This window comes from Geospiza fortis, unplaced genomic scaffold (assembly GCF_000277835.1).
Source record: "Geospiza fortis unplaced genomic scaffold, GeoFor_1.0 scaffold138, whole genome shotgun sequence".
Taxonomy (NCBI): Eukaryota; Metazoa; Chordata; class Aves; order Passeriformes; family Thraupidae; genus Geospiza; species Geospiza fortis.
Window position 1 is genome coordinate 9,853,390 of NW_005054307.1, and position 18,394 is coordinate 9,871,783.

At 37.4% G+C, this 18,394-nt stretch overlaps 1 protein-coding gene across 1 annotated transcript in view; it reads right to left on the reverse strand.

The window, feature by feature from the left end:
- Positions 1 to 18,394, reverse strand: part of CUBN (cubilin) — a 142,397-nt gene that overhangs the window by 23,205 nt on the left and 100,798 nt on the right. Inside the window, exons 49-56 of the mRNA XM_005418600.2 lie at positions 18,198 to 18,369; positions 17,053 to 17,259; positions 13,868 to 14,017; positions 12,895 to 13,016; positions 11,000 to 11,225; positions 8,940 to 9,127; positions 6,596 to 6,752; positions 5,232 to 5,381 (exon numbers count right to left, since the gene is read on the reverse strand). Coding sequence (XP_005418657.1) covers positions 5,232 to 5,381; positions 6,596 to 6,752; positions 8,940 to 9,127; positions 11,000 to 11,225; positions 12,895 to 13,016; positions 13,868 to 14,017; positions 17,053 to 17,259; positions 18,198 to 18,369 — 1,372 coding nt within the window. The remainder of the gene's footprint in view (positions 1 to 5,231; positions 5,382 to 6,595; positions 6,753 to 8,939; positions 9,128 to 10,999; positions 11,226 to 12,894; positions 13,017 to 13,867; positions 14,018 to 17,052; positions 17,260 to 18,197; positions 18,370 to 18,394) is intronic.

The window sequence follows — 18,394 nt, forward strand, 5'->3', positions numbered from 1 at the left end:
GAATGATCTCAGCAGTCAGATGTATCTTAAATCATCTCTGGACGCCGAATTTTAAAAATTCCTTCTGTCTCAATGAAGACAATGTATGCTAACATGCTTTGCAATTATGTCAATACAGAAATATGGCATTACATGCTTTGCAATTATGTCAATACAGAATATGGTGCTTGTCTGACTCTAGTGAGAGTAACCAAGCCACATCAGATAGCTGATAACATTGTTAATAAAATAATTATTTAAAATATTCTTCATTTCCTACACTGTTTTGGAATATTTGATGAGGTGATAAAATTTTTAAAAATAATAAATCTTAAAATTCAAATAAATAAATCTTAAAATTCAAATAAAACAAAAATAAATTGAGATGAGTATTTTCAAGATGGGAAAGATTTAAGAAGGCAACCTAGGTAATTTTCTGAAAATACCAGAGAAAGGTATGAAGTGGAACTAATTTCACAGCAAAGCCAAGGTCCCTAATATTTATCACAAGTTGATTTGCAATGCTGCACTGGAAAAAATGAGATGGTTGATGAAGGAATGTGAGAAAAAGGTCTTAATTTCTAGTTTTGAATCCTTATTGTTTGGGCCAATATGATTTATGACTCATAAATTCTGGCAAGACTAGTCATTGTTTGATCTCTATCCTGTACTTCATTCTCTTGTTTACACTTTTTTTTAAATTTCTCACCAATCTAAATGGATTATTCTGTAAATATTCCTCAGATTCAGATTCTCTTCATGTCATACTTTTAGCCTCTACACATACTCAGCAAATCATCGACAATTATTCTCTGTGGTTTTCTTTCCTCTAATCATATAATCTTAGATCTTTTCTAGACCAGTTTCTGTCCCTTACACTACAATGAAATTGCTTTCATGAGTCTCCAGAGATCTGATCGTAGCCAGATGTCAGACCAACATCCTCTTTGAGCTGACAGGCACTTTCCACATAGTCAGCACTGTTTTTCTTCATAAAACTTTGTCTACTAAGAGCTTTTGCTCATCCTTCTGGTATTACTGTATCCTCTGTTCTGATTCATCCATGAGGATTCAATGAGATATCTTCTGTCCTGTCCTCCTTACCTCCACATTAGCTCTGTATAATCTCATTTGCAAGGATGGATGCAACTGCTCTCTCTGTGTTGGTGACCTCATAATTTTCCAGTTACTATCTTTAAGATAAACTCTTTCCTATGCTTCCATTCATTTCTCTAGCCTTGACAATATTTCTTCCAAATACTTCTGGAGAGATCATTTATTTGGCCTGACATTATGTTTCTTTGAACTGCTGCATGCATTTGCTTTCAAGGCCCTTTGTTATCTATCTGTGCTCTATTTATCATTTCTTGGCACCATTCAGCATTGATACATGGACCCAAAGTTCACATGATAAGAGCTTCAGTTGTCCTTACATCACATTTTGAAATATGCCTTTGGGTTGTCTCCTTTCCACTTTGCAGAAATTTCTGTCCAGTCTCATTATTGTCCATAAAATCATTTGTTTGATATGATGCCAGCACAAAAACCTTGACCAAATCTGGGCTCCTGACTGTCTGATCATTAATATCAATGTCTTCTTTCTATCTCTCTGTCTTTAGCCATAGATTCTGTTTCATTTAGTATTGAGGTAGAACCTGTCTTTTTGTTTAAAGGTTGTAAAACTTAAAATTATAAGGCTTTTTTTTTCACAATAGCAGCTTCTGGTATAAATGGCAGTACAACTAGGAATTCCTAAAGTAGAAGCATTACCTAGAAACATATCACTGTGCAATATATGAACCAGCTCTGTAGCACAAGATATTGTTTTGAAAGCAAGGAATTAAAATTCTTTCTCATATATATTCTATTTCAAAATACTATATTGCTAAATTTATCTATTTTCTGAATTGCCTAGTAACAGTTGAGAAAGCAGATAGAGCAGACTCCAAAACAAAGCTGTGACCCTATCCCAGATTGCAAAATTGCAAACATGTTTTTTTTAAAAAGGAGAAATAAACAAGTTATTAAAACCTTTTAGATCAATGTGGTATAAACAGAAAGCAGTTGTCTTGTATGGACAGAGTATAAATATTACAGAATTCTAAAAGCAGATACTACAGGAAGCCTACATCCATTTTCCCTATTTCCCATTATTTGGGACTCAGACTTTATTGTGTGTTATACTCACACTTGAAGAGTATTACAGCCACTTAACAATACATTACTGTAGCTGTCCTAAAAGAGAATTTGTCAGGATGTTCATCTGAATAAACCTAATGGACAAGAAATTGAATGTGATTAATTACTTCCTAGTCCAACAAGAAAGTCCAAATTACTTTGGGTAAATTGTCCAAATCAATTACTTCTTAGTCCAACACGAAAGACAAATAAGGGATTTTTATTAATTCTAATGTGTGATTTTTGTAGACTTTTGAACCAAGGAGGGAGAGCATATGGAAGACATTCATCACTGCAGAAGCTGGGCTGGGATAACAAAAACTCACCCTTATTTGTTTGGTTCTTTATAAAATAATCAAACAGAACAATGCAAGTGGTAGTACAAGCAGCACATGGCAGCTTATGCAACTTCCTGAAACTGGCAAATCAAAAAAGAGGTTCTATGACCATTTTCAATTTGGCACAGGAATAAACATCCTGAACACTGCAAGGAAAGCACAGAAACTAAGCCAAGCTCCATTCATGGGGTTCATCTTGCCTATGTTTTCCTGCCTCAAGTATCTTGTGTAAGCTATTGTTTATGGCTTCCTGCAATAGTCAATAGGTAAAGAGAGTGAGAGAGGTTTCCGGAAAGTAATTGACTCCACCTGCACAATATAGTTGGTTCTGAGTTTATCTCCACCACTAGGAGATAAATCTGGGTGAATGTCTAAATTAGAGGTATATTTTCAGGGGCTCAAAGTGAGATAAAAATTGTTCTACCCACCAAGAAGCAGACAGTTTAGATAAAGTTTTGAAACAAATGCAGTTTCCCCAAGTTCCCTCTTGCTCTGCTTGTTGCTATATTTAGTGCTTAATACATATTTAATTCTTAGTACATGCATGTCACGTTCGTTTGGTTCCAGGTACTGATGCTGTATCACTGCTGTGGGTTTCCAGCCTCAATCATTCTTTACACTCAGAAGAGGCTTCTCATCATAACTACTGTTATGTTTTCAGAGGCAGAGATCTGTGACTAACCCATTAAGTCATTCCATTTTGTAGCACTGTGTCACTGCATTACTGACTATTAACTTCTGCCTTCTAATTTTCTGGAGAAGATATCTCAACTTGTTCGAGTCAATGAGATATGCATGCTTTACAGGCATTATTTCATTTCTTTACCTAAAAACTATGGAAAAAATAGATTTCTTTTGAGAGGTCAAATAGTTAATAGATTACATTAATTAGACATGCAGCTAAACTTTAAAATCCAATCTAGAACATCTGTAATAGCATGGTTACAATTTTAAAGGCCACTCTCAGCAGCAATCTAAGTAGGTGCAATGCTTCCTAGCATATGGAAGAGCTAGAAACGTTTCTAACAGATGCTGCCAAATATTGTCCTGCCTTTGCAAAAGAACTAATGGAGCTCACACTAGAAACCCTTAATGCTAGATATGTGCTAAATATAGTCAGGGTGACTGCTGAATAATTTTTCATTTCTGCAATGATAGTTTTCAAGATGGTGGTTTCAATCTTCTTTACAATTTAGACCCAGGTGATTTTTCTTTACTGCAGGGCTGTATTTTAAGATTTTGTGAAAAATATTAGTAACCAGCTACTGGAGAGTGTCATACTTTGTCTTTGCTAACCAGATGTCCATTAGCTCATATCCACAGCTCTTTCATGTGACTAAGGACTTTTAGTCAGCATAGCCTAAGGAAGCCCTATAAAAATAAAGGAACAAACTGCCCTGCAAGAAACAGAATATTTTTAGTATTTATTTAGATCTATGTTTATTATTATGTCTGTGTCACTTGCCTCTCTGCTTTAACCCTCTTGATAATAAAAGCTTGGATCCATTTATAAAATTAACTGAATGCACAGACAGAATGCAGATTAGTAAATGTAGTCAAAGAGTTGTCAAAATTGGCACCATCTCATTCAGCCTAATGCTTAGTGCCTTTGCTGAATAACAGTGTCTTCTATGTGAAGAAATGACATAATTTCTGTGGTTTATATTTTATTTTTAAAAATTCTTAAAGTAGCAGTTTTTATTAGGTGATAAAAAAATACTTCAGATAAAATCATAGTCAAAACAAATTTTTATCTCAGACCTAAATTAAGTCTGAATCAGAATACTTTTGAATTCAAAACAGTCTGGAAACTTAAAAAGAAAAGAAAAGAAAAGAAAAGAAAAGAAAAGAAAAGAAAAGAAAAGAAAAGAAAAGAAAAGAAAAGAAAAGAAAAGAAAAGAAAAGAAAAGAAAAGAAAAGAATACTGTTTTCTGTCTTTATTGTTGGGTCTGAAGAAAAATACAAATGGCACAACCCAACTTAGTATCAAACTACTCAATATCTCTTTGACTGGTCACTTCAAGGGAACCAGATCAAGATGGCCTCAAAATATGTGATGCCACTCAAGTAGTTTGGATTCCTCTGTGTTATCATGGCACATCCACACATAAAAATTATCAAGGTTGAGAAAGATTTATCATTCACACCAATATGTGATCAGGATACTATACTTGTTATTTCTTGGCTAAATGCTGCTAAATTTGATAATCACAAGAGGGACTTTTGTTACTGGTATGTACACGGTAATCACTTATGCACTTCCCCTTGCTGTAGTCTTTCATCTAATTTCATATTTCTGTGTTCTTACATCCTTGTAAAACATCTGTGTGTATTTATATCTATTTTATCAGTTAAGGAACAGATGCACTGAAAAGGAAAACAGCAGGCCTAAGAAAAAAAAAAAGATTGTAAGACAAGGGAAAACAAACAAACAAACACACAAACAGAAACAAAGACCCAGATTAGCCACAATCGCTTTTATATTCCAAGAAACTGGCAAATTCCCAAAACCATCGCTGCAAGATATTCAACAGGTGAAATCTCTCTTCATTCTACTGGGAGAATTCAGTGACTCAAAACCTAACCCTGAAAACTATAAATGTTCATCTGTAAAAGATTTTCAGAATGGGCCAGCAACTTCTACCATCAGTGATTTTCCATGACTGAAGACTTGTATGCTTTCAAGTAAGAAATTACACTTCATAATGCATACTGAAATTATGAAGAACCAGTTACCTTCCAAGTCAAAAGTCTCAAATTCTAGGATCACCAGTGACTGTGGTCCCTGATCAATAATATAGTTGCAGTTCAGGTTGTTACCGTACTGACTAGGGTAGTTTGGAGAGACAATACTTCCTTCAGGGCCAGTGAAATTTACTCCACATCCTGCAAATAAATAAATAAAGCACAGTTATAATCCTGGTGATAATACTACTCTGGGTTTGCAGTAAAAAACTCAGTAATGTACACAAGGACCTCATCTCTCCTGGTGAAAAAACCAGGGAGAGTATCACATACCATAATGGGAAAGGCAGGTCTTACACATACCCAGAGCAGTGTTTTCGGGAAATGTAGGGCTGTCCCACCTAGAGTGTCACACTCTTGGATAAGAGCAGCCCATAGGCCCACAGCCCTGACCAGGAGGACACAGCACTGCTGTTCCTGTGGGTGTGGAGCCCGCACATTTCAAAATCCCTTAGTCCATTCAAATGTGTCTGAATTGGAGGGGGCGTTACTGGGGCACAGGAGCCTTATTTGAAAATGCCCACATTAGTGTAAGTGGTGCCATTCTTGTTTCATGCCTGACTTCCAGGAAAATGCAAGGATGCAAGGCCACCTCTGCATTGCTTAGCTGTATGCAGAGGCAGGAAAGCTTTACAACCCAGAAGTTTTCAGGCACACACACCAGTTTATTTTCATGGAGCACCTTTGGATCCCACAGACTTGCATGGCCTTTGTCTCTCTTTTTTAAGACAAAAGCTTAAAAGAATGAAGTGCACAGTGAAATGCTGGTACAAGATTAGGAACAGGCATATGAAGCCTGTGACTGTCTCCACTGAGATTGTGACTATGTTAGTGCAAACATTATAAAAACAAAAGTGGTTTCAATTCAGAATTCTGAATGCTTCAGTGGTGTTTCCCTCAAAGCACTTCGTTTCTGTTTTCATCTGAATGCCATGAAGGGCAAGTGGTTTCCTTTGGCAGAATCCTACAAAAAACCCAAGCAACCAACAGCAGCTGAGCAGTACCTTTTCAGCTTCTGGTAGAAAGCACATACCATGGTTAAACAAATGTCTTTTTAAGAAAAATAAAGCATTCATTTCCATGCAGATTAACTATGAATTTTTAAAATTTAAAGCCTATTTATTCTTTTCAGCACACTGAAAAGGCAAAGGTGGCTGAGAATAACTACAAAAATAGAGCTGCATCTTGGGCAAGTCTGACACTTGAGTTCATTGCACTTAGTATGGAAACTCTTGGTTTACATATCTGGGCAGAAGCTTCAGTACCTTGTTGCACTGGGGTCTGAATTGCTACACACAGGTCAAACTAATCATAATGGACTAATTAAGCAGCCATCTGGCTTTAATATTACTTACTGCTTGTGAAAGATGCAGAGAAACCTGGAGCAGGAGCATCCTGAGACTGAAATACTGTAGTTATCACATTGTTTGGAGCAACAACAGGATCAGGAGCTGAACTTCCACATCCTGTGGCTAACAAAGCTGCTGCTTCTTCATTATTTCCTCTCCACACCTGGCAAGGACAGATTGGAAATGGTTTAGTGCTTTCAAAGTCTAAGTAGTTTGTGGGAACCCAACAGGAATTACATGTGCAGTTTTTCTTTCCGCAGACTAAGGGTAGCATTCACCTCACAGTGAATCTAAGAGTTCTAAATTGGAGCTAATTACTACAGTCAGTGGAGACAAAAAGGTTCCTCCAAAGAGTGAGTCACAGTGAATAACTTAGGTTGCCAGGAACCTCTGAAGGGCATCTGGAGGCCATTTGCTTGAACCCTTGCTGGTAACAGAGCAAACATAGATCAGGTCCAGGAACAAGAGAAAAAACATTTTATGCATATCATTAACTACTTCCATTTTATCTCTGCTTACTTAACTCCATACAACTTAAGAATATGCATATCTGTGTATACAAGTAATTATTACAGGTAATCCTTATGTTATTCAGTAAATGAAAATCAAAGCTGTCATGCTAGGTTAATACATAGGCATCAGATTAGCAACACCTAGTGTTGCTAATATTTTTTTAAAATTTATTTTGCATTACTTTTTCAATGACAAGTATCAAATCAAGTAAAGAGTTACTATAATAACTCTTTCTAATAAAGAAAAAAACTCATGATGTTTTAAAGTATTACTTCAATTGTACCAATAGCCAATTGAAGCTCAATCAAACCACGATCCTAAAAAGCACATGCAAGTTTAGGCAGGTATTTAAGGGAAATCCTCTTCAGGTATTTACTTAAATATGTGCTTGAGATTCACAGTTTAAGTGCTGAATTTCAAGACACATGTAAAATGAAACATAGGTATAAATGTTTGATGTTTCTGAACATTTAAATATTTTCCTGAATCAGGGTGTTTATTGACAGGATTTTAAAAGTCAGTTTAAATCATGAATTATTTACTCTAATAATAAAATTATTTTTGTTAATGCGTTTGAACAGTTTGAACAGTTTTTTACTGTAGTTTATACCCAAAAATATATAATATCTGATTTTTAAAATAACGTGTTTGAAGGAAATTGAGTGGAACTAGTACAACCACATGAAACCATGATTTCTCCAAGCAACCATCCTAGAAAGGAAAGGGTTAGCCAAGGGTGAGTCTGCAAGTGTAAGCATATGAATCACCTCATTCATGTGACCAGGTGTTTGAGGCAATGAAAGCTCAAAGGATTAATTTATACAGTCTATAGCCTGGTCAAGGTTTTGCAAAGTCACTATTGATTTTGGATTACTCTCTTTTGGCTGCTCAGTTTGGAATAAATGGAAGAAACTTACATCATTCTACAGCTTTTCAGACCCTTCGTACATTTCAAATTAAACATTCGAAAAAGGAAGTGAGCATCAAAGATCTTCCTCTATGGAGAAAAGCTCCAATTGACATAGTTCTGCTTATGTCATTCAGGGCAGTTTAGGAATTTAAAATTAAACACTTTTACTGAGTAGCATTAAGACTTCCATATTAGTGAAATGTATTGTAACATTGCATCAATTAATTTCTGGAGCAGGTTATGAAAATACAAATCTAATCCCTGTGGGGTTTTTTTCACAGCCTTAAAAAATGAGTGCAACTGTAAGTTGGTTGGTATAGATCAGATGTACAGCTGCTCAAGCCTTCCTACATGTTGTAAAATTACGTTTGCCCTTTATTTCAAGTGGGAGTTGTATTGCTGGGGAGAAAATGAACACAAAACCACTGAACATATGTCAAATGCCTGAGAAAAAAATGACACTGAAAAATGCAAGACATGTCCACTCTATTCTATTACTTTGAAAACAATGGTTCTTGACAACATATGAAAGATCAGATTTCTATTTTGTTTCTGGAAATTAAAAAAAGAAGTGCAGCCTGGACAGTCTAAGTACTTATAAAGGAGTTTGGTAGAATTATAGTGTAAAATTCACAGGGTTTTTTTTCACTGGAGTAATTGAAAAGAATTTATCTTCATGCTTTATTTTCTGATTATTTTCTGATTCTGAAATAATATATGCGTTTTTGATATTTTTCATTTTTGGGGATGCTGGAGGTGGAACCTCAAGAACCGATGAAAATTTAAATTTTATAGAGGCCAGTTCACAAAGCACACAGAAAATGGACTGTATGATACAAGGACTTTAGTTTACGTTTCCCAAATTTTGAGCCTTGACAGTTCAAACCATAACAAATGCAAAACAGGGATCTGAAATCATTATTTTACCTTCACATAACTGGTCTGGCAGCTTCCATTGCTATCTGGAATCTGGAAGTTGCTGTGGAAGTTCAGCTCCAAGTGATTGCTTTCATGTGTAATGATGGTCCATGTGCATCTGCTGTTCATGGGAAAGTTTTGAGGCCAGTGAGGGGACTTGATTGTACCATTATCTGAGTGAATGATTCCACCACAGCCTGGAAAAAAATAGCAACAGATGGGACAAATGTTTAAATATTTTTGAGTGGTGTTGTACTCAGCTTTGAATGGTTGTTTGCTTCTGTGGCTGCAAAAGTGAGAGAGATACTCACTGAATCTTCATTTACCCCTCGATTTTCTTTCTCCCGCCCCTGCAGCAGGGAGGTAGTTACACCCTAGAGGTGTCTCTTTGTACTTCACTTTATTTTCTTCACAAGCTCATTCTTGCCTCTTCATAGCCTTTTACAAGGTCCATCTATAAACTCCTGGCAATTTGAAGTGAATATTGCTTTGGAAGAGTGCAGGGGTCAGGAGTACATCTGAGACTGCAGGCTCCCCACACCCCACAGCATGCACAATGTGACAGAGAGCCATTCAGAAAAGCACTCTAGGGACAAAAAACAGCCTACTGATATGTCCTTTTTTCTTCTCACTCTGCAACATGCAAATATTGCTGCTCCACATGTGAATCTGTTCAAGCTACATCCGTTTACCCAGGGCAAAATGGTGACCTGCCCCGCCTAGGCAGCCCTGCGGATTTCAGTGGAATTATGGGATGGGCTGAAAAACATGCCTTTAAAAATTGCTAACAGACTCATTTATAAAGGGCAATAGCTGGTCATGGCTCTGTGGCAGCTCATGATTTTACACAGAATAAGTTTAGTTAATTTGAAACATATTTGCAAATACCATGCCAATAATTTATTAGGGTTATGTGTACAGTACTATTATTTCAGATACAGTGTAGTAAAAGGATGAAAAAAGGGCAAAAAAAAGTTTTGTAACATTCTAGTTTTTTCCTCTTAATTTAAAAAAATATATAATAGATTTAATAGGAAGATGTTATTTTTCATTCTTCTCTGTTAGAAATGGCAATTGTGTTTAGAAGGATGTTAAGCCAAGTTTTGGTCACAATACAGAATGCAGACCTGGAGATTCTCAGTGAACAAATGAGAAGTTGAAGAAAGTAAACTAGATATACATATAAATAAAAACTCTTAGAGAGAATACTGCCTATGCACATGGCATGTGTAGGCTAATGTCTACTACACCATTGAAGAGTGGGCTTCATTGCTCATGAAATCTCAGGGAACAGTGTCAAAAACTTGCTAAAATGACAGTGTATATTCATGCAAGCACAGACTATTGATATATTTAAGAAGACACTCCATCAGCTAACTGTGCAAATACAGCTGCATCATTAGTGGACAGAAAGATGATCAGGATCATCCAGAAGGTTTGCAGCTGCAGGTGACACTAGGAAGCACATGCCAGCTCTGTACTGAGCTGGCATTTCTGTCAGCTGTAATTTCTGCCCTGCCACCATCTGCCACATCTACCTTTAGTCCTTTAATGACTTCCTGAAGTACACTGCACAAATGGTGTGCTACAGAGTGATGATAATTTCAAGAGAAGGAAGGTAGCTTTGAGAAATGTACCATTCAATCCTTGCATATACCACCTTCAGAAGTGTACCAACATCTCCATCACACTGCAAGAGTTCTAGGCTGCTGTCACATGTGCTTTTTGAGGTGTTCTGTATGCCTCTCTGTTTTGGAACTCACTTCTTTCTAGTTTTAAGTGTTTAAACCAAACCAAACTGTGGAACAATTGTTATTCATGAAGTGAAATGTCTCATAGTCCTTGACAATAGACACCACTGCTGGGAGGGTAATGGTGATGGTTTCAATTTACAGCCATCAAGAAACTGCCAGTAGGAGGTTTAAAAAGTACAAAATCAATCCAAATTTGAAGTCACTGTGTAAGATCAGAAAGCACTGGATAAATACTTATCTTTTTTAGTACTGTCTTCTTTCAAGGATCCTGAAGATGATGGCATGCCTTTCTTTTGTTCTTTAATGCAAACTTACCTAAAGATTCTGCTGTCCATGTTGCATAAAAGCCACCTCCTTGAATGGAGTGATCAGAATTAAAGATGATGACCAGCTTGTTGGAACCAGAGCGAATAGTCCCAGGTGAGGTGTCTCCACAATACCTCCCTATGACAGGAGACCCTGGAGAGCCACCATTCAGGATAGTAACAGAATCCCACTTACAAACTGGATGGTTCTCAATGTGGAAGGCTGTAAAAGTAAGCTGCAACACACAAAGGTGACATTGAGGAGCTGAAACCAGTCACTCTCGGGGAGGGTATAAAGCAATTCCAGACAGATCCTGTAGCCATTGTGGCACAGTGAGTTCTGGGTACACTCAGAAATCTGACCCTCGCTTCATGATGCTTTCCTGCAACTATTGATTGGAATCTTGCCACTATAAGTAACAGCAACTTCTTAGCTTGAAGACAGAAGTGGAAGAGGAATTCATAGATTCAAAACTGGCATCATTGTGTCTTAACCATATTTTGAAACTAAGTATGTGCTTCGAAACAGTGCTGAGTATGCAGAGGTGTTGAACCACTTTCCTGCATGCAAAGTTTCTGCTCATGAAATATAACTAGTTATGCAAGCAGAAGGCCTTGGATTTATTTTTCCTTCCTATTATTTTGAATCAATAGACTAACAATTGCTAAAAATAAAGTTTGTTTCCACCAAAACAGAAGCAGTTCTGTGGCTCGTTCCCATGGGCCTGGATGCATCACATAAACAGACTGGGCAGCTCCTGACCCTGTCTCCCTCCCACACCAATGCCATTTGTCCTTGGAGAGATATGCTCACACCTGGGATTTCCAGTTCAAACATTTAGATTGCTGGTTCCATAGACTCCAGCATTTGTTGATGCTGAAATATTGATGCACACTAGTAACTGCCTGTTTGTTTCCATCAGTTTTGGGATTTTTTAAAGTAAGTTTCGGGGACAGGATCTTTGTAGAAAAGTTTAGCAAACATATAGGATTTTTTCCTGTACCTTTTGTCTTCACTTCCAAAAGAACCTGGCTTAGACTAAATGCAAATTTAGCTGTAATAGTTTAAATTCAGAACTTTGCCAGCAACTGAAACTGGCAGCTTATACTGGAAAAAATTAGTTTGCCTTCACTGAGCATGCTGCTACTCAGTCCTTTCAAAACAGAAATCTGCTTTCATCTGATTAAAATTAGTTCTGCTTTAAACTAGTTTGTTGATTAAATAGAAATCTCGTGTTCTACTAAAATAATCCTGTATTCCCTGAAATAAGTACATAAGCAGTGGTTAGAATATCAAGTAGCAGAAGAATTAGGACTGTTCAGTGAATTAAGTTTTGTACTGCTTGGTCATAAAGGTGCTTAAATTGGTCTGTCAGGTGTTTGAATCAAGAAAGTAGCACCTCAGGCAAACTTTTAATACCTATTGGGAAATTGGAGCAACATTTCATTGATGCAATTTGTACCAGAAATCATATTATATTCCAGACTAACCAGTAAGACACAAAAGTAACTTTGTAGTGGCTTGAAACTTTCCTGCAGAGAAGAAAACTTTCCTGAACTTTCCTTCAGCCTCATGTTTATTCTCATGATAGTGAGAATATCCATGAACTTCTAATAAAATTAGTTATTTAAGTTTTGTAAACATAGCAAGTCATTGTTTAAAGGAGAAGTCAGTGCTATGTTTGGAGGTCAAGTAATACAGGGATCCTTCTGTTTTTCAGAAAGGACAATCTTCGAACAGTTTTGTTGTGTTATCTTCATTCCCTCTTTTAGTTAAAATCAATGGGGAAATATTGAATTATTCCACATTCCTGATTTTCCAAGTTCTCTCAAATCTGTTCCTCAAAACTCAAAAGGTACTTCTCACACTGTCTGCTGTGCATACAATTGTGACAAGTTACTCACAGTGATGGTTTCACCTTCAGGGGCTTCCAACACCCAGGAGCAGCGATTCAGACTGCTGTAAGGCTCTGGGTAGTTAGGGCTTGAGATAACTCCCCCTTCACCTGACTGTACTCCACCACAGGCTGCAGGGAAAAAAAAAAAAAGTAACATTTCAATGCATTTTCAGAACACAACACTATAATCAAATGGGTGGAAGATTATCCAGCTTGTAATAGGAATAAAATACATTTAAGATGTGCTGATAGAGTTAAAAGTGAACAATTTATCTGGGAAATTCCAAGTTTTAAAATCTTAGTCATTGAATACTGAGTAAAAGGATACAACGACCTTGAAACTCTGCATTTATTCTGATGCTTAATATAACTCTGCAAAACCTTTGCCAGCTGACACATCTGCCTCTTCCACCTTATCGTCCATTTGTTTATCTCACTCTTAAGCAAAGCAGGGCTATCCTTGGACCAACACAATGAAGTAAAAAAGTTTCTGATGTGTCTAGATACCCCAAGGCTAAATTCAGCTGTGACAGGAAGAGTAGTTGTTCTGGCACACAAATGGTAAAGTGGTGTAATTTGCACTAATATGGTTTCAAGTAGATTTCAAAATGAGTGCAAAGGTTCAAGCAGCAGAATGCATTTCAGCTCTGCTAGCACTCCAGAGACCTATCTGAAGTAAGTCAAACTTGGCTGCTATTACCTGTTACATCCCCATTCCCAAGAGCAACCAGCTGCTCTGAGTGTTGCAAAATCTCAAATGTGGTTTGGGGAATGCCAACTGTGAGGCAGAAAATCTGAGAGTTCAACTGCTAGCACATGCTTGCTTTGGAAGATACAAATAGTGGCTAGCACTGTGCAACTTTTGAGGACCTCGTTGAGAGCTGATCCCATCAGGACTATTCTCCATATCACTACATGACTGGCAACACTCCTCAGAAGCGCCTCAGTCAGCCAAGGCAGCAGTCTATTGAGCCATTTACCTTCAAATGTATAATGGGCCGAGAATCCTTTATCTTCTGTGCTTGCATCACTGACAAATTGTACCCAGACCTGGGGAGCAGCTATAACTAGTGGCACAGATGGTGCAGCCTGACCACAAAGTCTGGCTATTAGCTCTCCTTCAGCATTCCCTAAGCAAAGGAAAAAAAAAACAAAAAACACATCACTTTTTGAGTCCTGAAAGAGCTACAATATCCTAAAGGAATAGTGCAAACATGCAATTCATTCTGTTTTGACAAGAAAATGCAGAAGAGTACATATCACACTTAGTAACTGATTATTTCTTATGGATATAAGCAGAGTGTTGCAATTCATTGTTGGTTTCTAAATCTTGGCAACAAGAAAGTTTTCTCCAAAGCTATACCATTGACCCTTCTAATACCCTGGGCTCCTTTTCTCCCCTTCCTGCATGCTTTCATATGTCATATCAGACACACAAAATCCACAAAATTGTTCTGCCTCAAAATGACAGACTTTTTGGGGCAGAACAGTAGAAAGAGATGGCCTAAGGACCATATCACATGGACACCTATTGAAACTTTCTTTTTGCGACATCCTCATTAAAGTCAACAAGGACTTTGAGTTTTCTGCTGTATAGGGATTGCACCATCCATGAACAAACTGTCATCACTGTATTAATAGGTGGCATCTCTTTCCCAGGGAACTCAACATATTGTTCTCTGTATGGAAAAAAAAACCAAAAACCCAAAACAAAACAAAACAAAACAGCATTTGCTGAAATCGTTGAAGCCTAAAAGGAAAGCATAACACAGGCCACAGTACTTGAGTGACACTGAATGTTTGCTCAAATTGGTGAGCTCCTGTCTATCACATTGTTAAAAGCAGTTTCTGTTTGTTACTGATAAATTCCCAGAAGAAAGAAAGTGAGGGTAATAGTGTTCCTCATGACATCCAGTCAATGCCATTCCTAAGTTCACTTCTCTAATAATAATAGCAGCTTGCTGGTCTTAAAAGTCTCCATTCAAAAGCAACTCCTGCACTAAGTGGCTGGCCATTCTTGTGAAGAAGGCAGTAGAGCAAAAGGGGAAAATTTTGGGTGCTCTTCAAAGCCTTTTCAGAGTTATTCCAAATCATGGGTTGGTTGAGTAACTTCACATTTCCATCATATGCAAGTGACACAGCCACCATTTGAAATGCCTTGAAGCACAAGGAGGAAAAGGGACATATAATAAAATTCTATCATGCAAATTACACAGAGAAATGATACAAACTGTCTTGATAACATGCACTAAAAATTATATTGAGCTGTTCAAGCAGAAAACATTAATGATAAATTGTGTTCAGGAAAAAGTAGTAGCAACTACTTTTAGCATTTGTATGTGAAACGCATTTTCATTTTCATACATTTTCTGAGGTGATTAACTACATGACAGATGTCACTCAGGTTACTCAGTCTCTACAGTGTGAAAAGTGATACAAATCATTGCTTTCATGAATGGCCAGCTGGCCAGAGATCTAGGCTGTTGATAAACAGAAAAAGAAAATGGAAATATTGTGCTGTACCATTTCATTCAAACTGAAGGGAATGGTCAGAAAGAAAAAATGAAGAGTCTTCCACAAAAGCCCAAAGTTAGGAATGTATTTCATTGTAGCAATATGCTCAGCTCTATTACCATGCACAACCTACATGCACGTGCATGATAATCTAATAACCGAATACGCTACCCTAAAAAATTTGAAATACTTATTTTATCTATTTAGCTTAAATATTAGTCATTGAATTACAGTCAATTCTGCTTTTAAACATTTTTATTTGAGTGCCATGAAGTGTGTTGTATGGGCATCACAAAAGAATTTTGCACATCTCAGTTCTATTGGGGTCTCTTGGGTCAGTTAAAGCAAACTTTCCCTAACTATGCATCTGCTGTGTCGAGAGTCTTAAACAGCACCCGTGTGCTGATTTTAGTGTCATTCTGCACTAGGGCATCTCAGTGCTCAGTAAATGTTACTTGTCAGCCTACAAAGATAAATCAGGACATTCTGCTTTTGATACCAGGCTAGCTGTGAAATTGGAGGTCCATTAGTAGTGCTGAAATGGACACTGGTATTTAGATGACAAAACTGTGTAGAACAAAACAGGACTACAATTTCTTTCTTTCAATTTTCTTTGATTGTGTTGCCTGGAGGCCTGAGGTTCATGACAAAGTCAGAGTAGCAGGGATGGATGAGTAACAAAGCAAACATGTTTTACTGTTTCTTCTCTGAGTTTTTTTTCTATTATCTCCCAGCTCCAGCGCATACATAAATGAGAACTGCTAGGCTACAGAGCTATGCAGGGTCTGGCTCTACACAGGACAAACCAATGCTATACAACCAAAAGCTCTTGCTCAAATGAATGCAAATAAGGATGGACAGATCCCTGCTCTCGGTCTTTTCACATGTTTCAGAAAGCACTTCCTGGTAAATTAAAACCTGCTGTCTCTGGGACTCACAGGTACAGCCTTTCCATGAAGACAGCTGCAGCTTTCATACTACATTTGGCATTAGCTGAGTGACTTTCATGTGACATTTCCAGTTGCTTGCTCTTGTGGATAAAGATGCTCAAATATGCAGGGATATCACTGGTGCATTAATCCTGTGATTTTTTTTTCATTTAAAATGCTTTAGTCTGTGTTTTGCAACATATTCTCACTAGAAATAAGTATTTATTTTTGAAGAGTCATCTTATAGAACATAAAAATTGATGTGAAGTGGGTGTGCAGTCCAGAGGCTATGAATAATTCAAACATTCTTTACTCCATTCCTTCTGTCCCTGGAGATATTTCAGGACCAGGGAGAGAATGGGGAGCGGACCAAATAAATTATTTTGATGACTACAAATGCCATCTCTCAAGGCAAATGAAGTGAAATTCATATTGTCCCATGTAAAGAGAGTCTGGTGAGTGTTGCAAACAGCAAAACTAGTTATGTTCCCAAGATGTCTATCTAGTTTTCCATTTTCTCCCCTGAAAGAAAACATGCATCCATTCCTCTGGTAGTGAAATCCCACTTCTTTTCATGGATGCAACATGGAAAGCAGGACTTAAACACTCTCAAATGTACAGATTCTAAAACAGCCACTCCCTGCAAATATATATGAATGAGATTTGGCACAAACAGAGTTGTACAACCAGAACCTTGATAGGCCCCTGCTGAAAATACAAACCTATTCGTAGCTCTAGGTGGTCATACTGGCAGATCTGGTGATGTTCCAAGTGGAAATCCTCAAAAGATATATAAATGGATGAATTATAGTGAGAGGGATTTTCAATGATCCATTCACAGTTCAGGTTACTTGTGTAATTTCCAATGCCATCATAACCAGGAGAAGAGAAATCCCCACCTGTATGCGCCATCAGGATTCCACCACAAACTGCAGAAACAAAATATGGCTTATTTAAAAGGAGTAATAATTCTTGTATGATGAGAAATCTTGCCCCTCTTCATTCAGGTATGCTCACATCAGAAAGCACATGCTGATCAGATCAAAACCTTTTCCATCTTCTAACTTTTTTATAACTTATTGCTCTGTACAAGAGAATTCTTCTCTGTTTCCCTGGAATTTATTGGCAAGTCTTTAAAAACACACATGTAAAGCAAAGAACAATTATTTACAGGATCAAATAAGATATTTCAGCAGCACTATCAATATAACAGGCATAATTTAATCTTTTGATAAAATCTCACTACAGCTTCAGTTCAGTATTGCTCAGCCCTACTCATTACCCAATTCTCAGCTCAAGAGGAAAAAATTCATGGAAGATACCCTCAATGCCACAGTACGATGCTTGGGGTGGGAGCTGGAAAATAAGTTCAAAAGACTCAAGGCTGTAGTAGTAAGGCTGTGCCAGCTGCCTCCTCTCTGGAGGCTGAGCTTGCAAAAGTAGGTTAGATGCACTCTTTCACAAGCTACAGTAAATTAATTACCCCCCTGAGTAATAAGGAAGCACTTGAATTATTCAATTTGTCTATAGCACTATGCTTTTTGAAACTTTTCATGGAATAAGGCCACTTCAGACCATCTCTTACTCAAGACTCCGTACAAAAAAATAGATCAGTAGGGACAGTAGGGACAGCAGGGACTGTGATCCATACAAAGCCACATGAAGTCCATTGCTCACAGACATTCGCCATTTTTTTAAAGTTTTTTCAGCTAATTAAAGATAAATATCTATTCCCATCCAGAGATGAAAGAGAAAAAAGGTATTAGAGATTTTTATCTGTTTAGGTAATTTTGTTTTCCATGTGCCAGTACTCGAGCTATGAAATGACTTACCAGAAATCATCACTTTAATAAAAAACATACACTACCTGCATCTTCACTAGAGGTATATGAGGCACTGAAGCCTCTGGCTGCACGGGACATATCTGTCACCAAAATGACTTTCATTGTGTTTCCAGTGGATTTCACCTCAGTGCCTGGATTTACCTCCCCACACAGCTTGGCCAGCTGGGGAGAGTTTTGCCCAAGGCCATTGTAAACCTGTGGAGTGAAAATAAACTCTTAT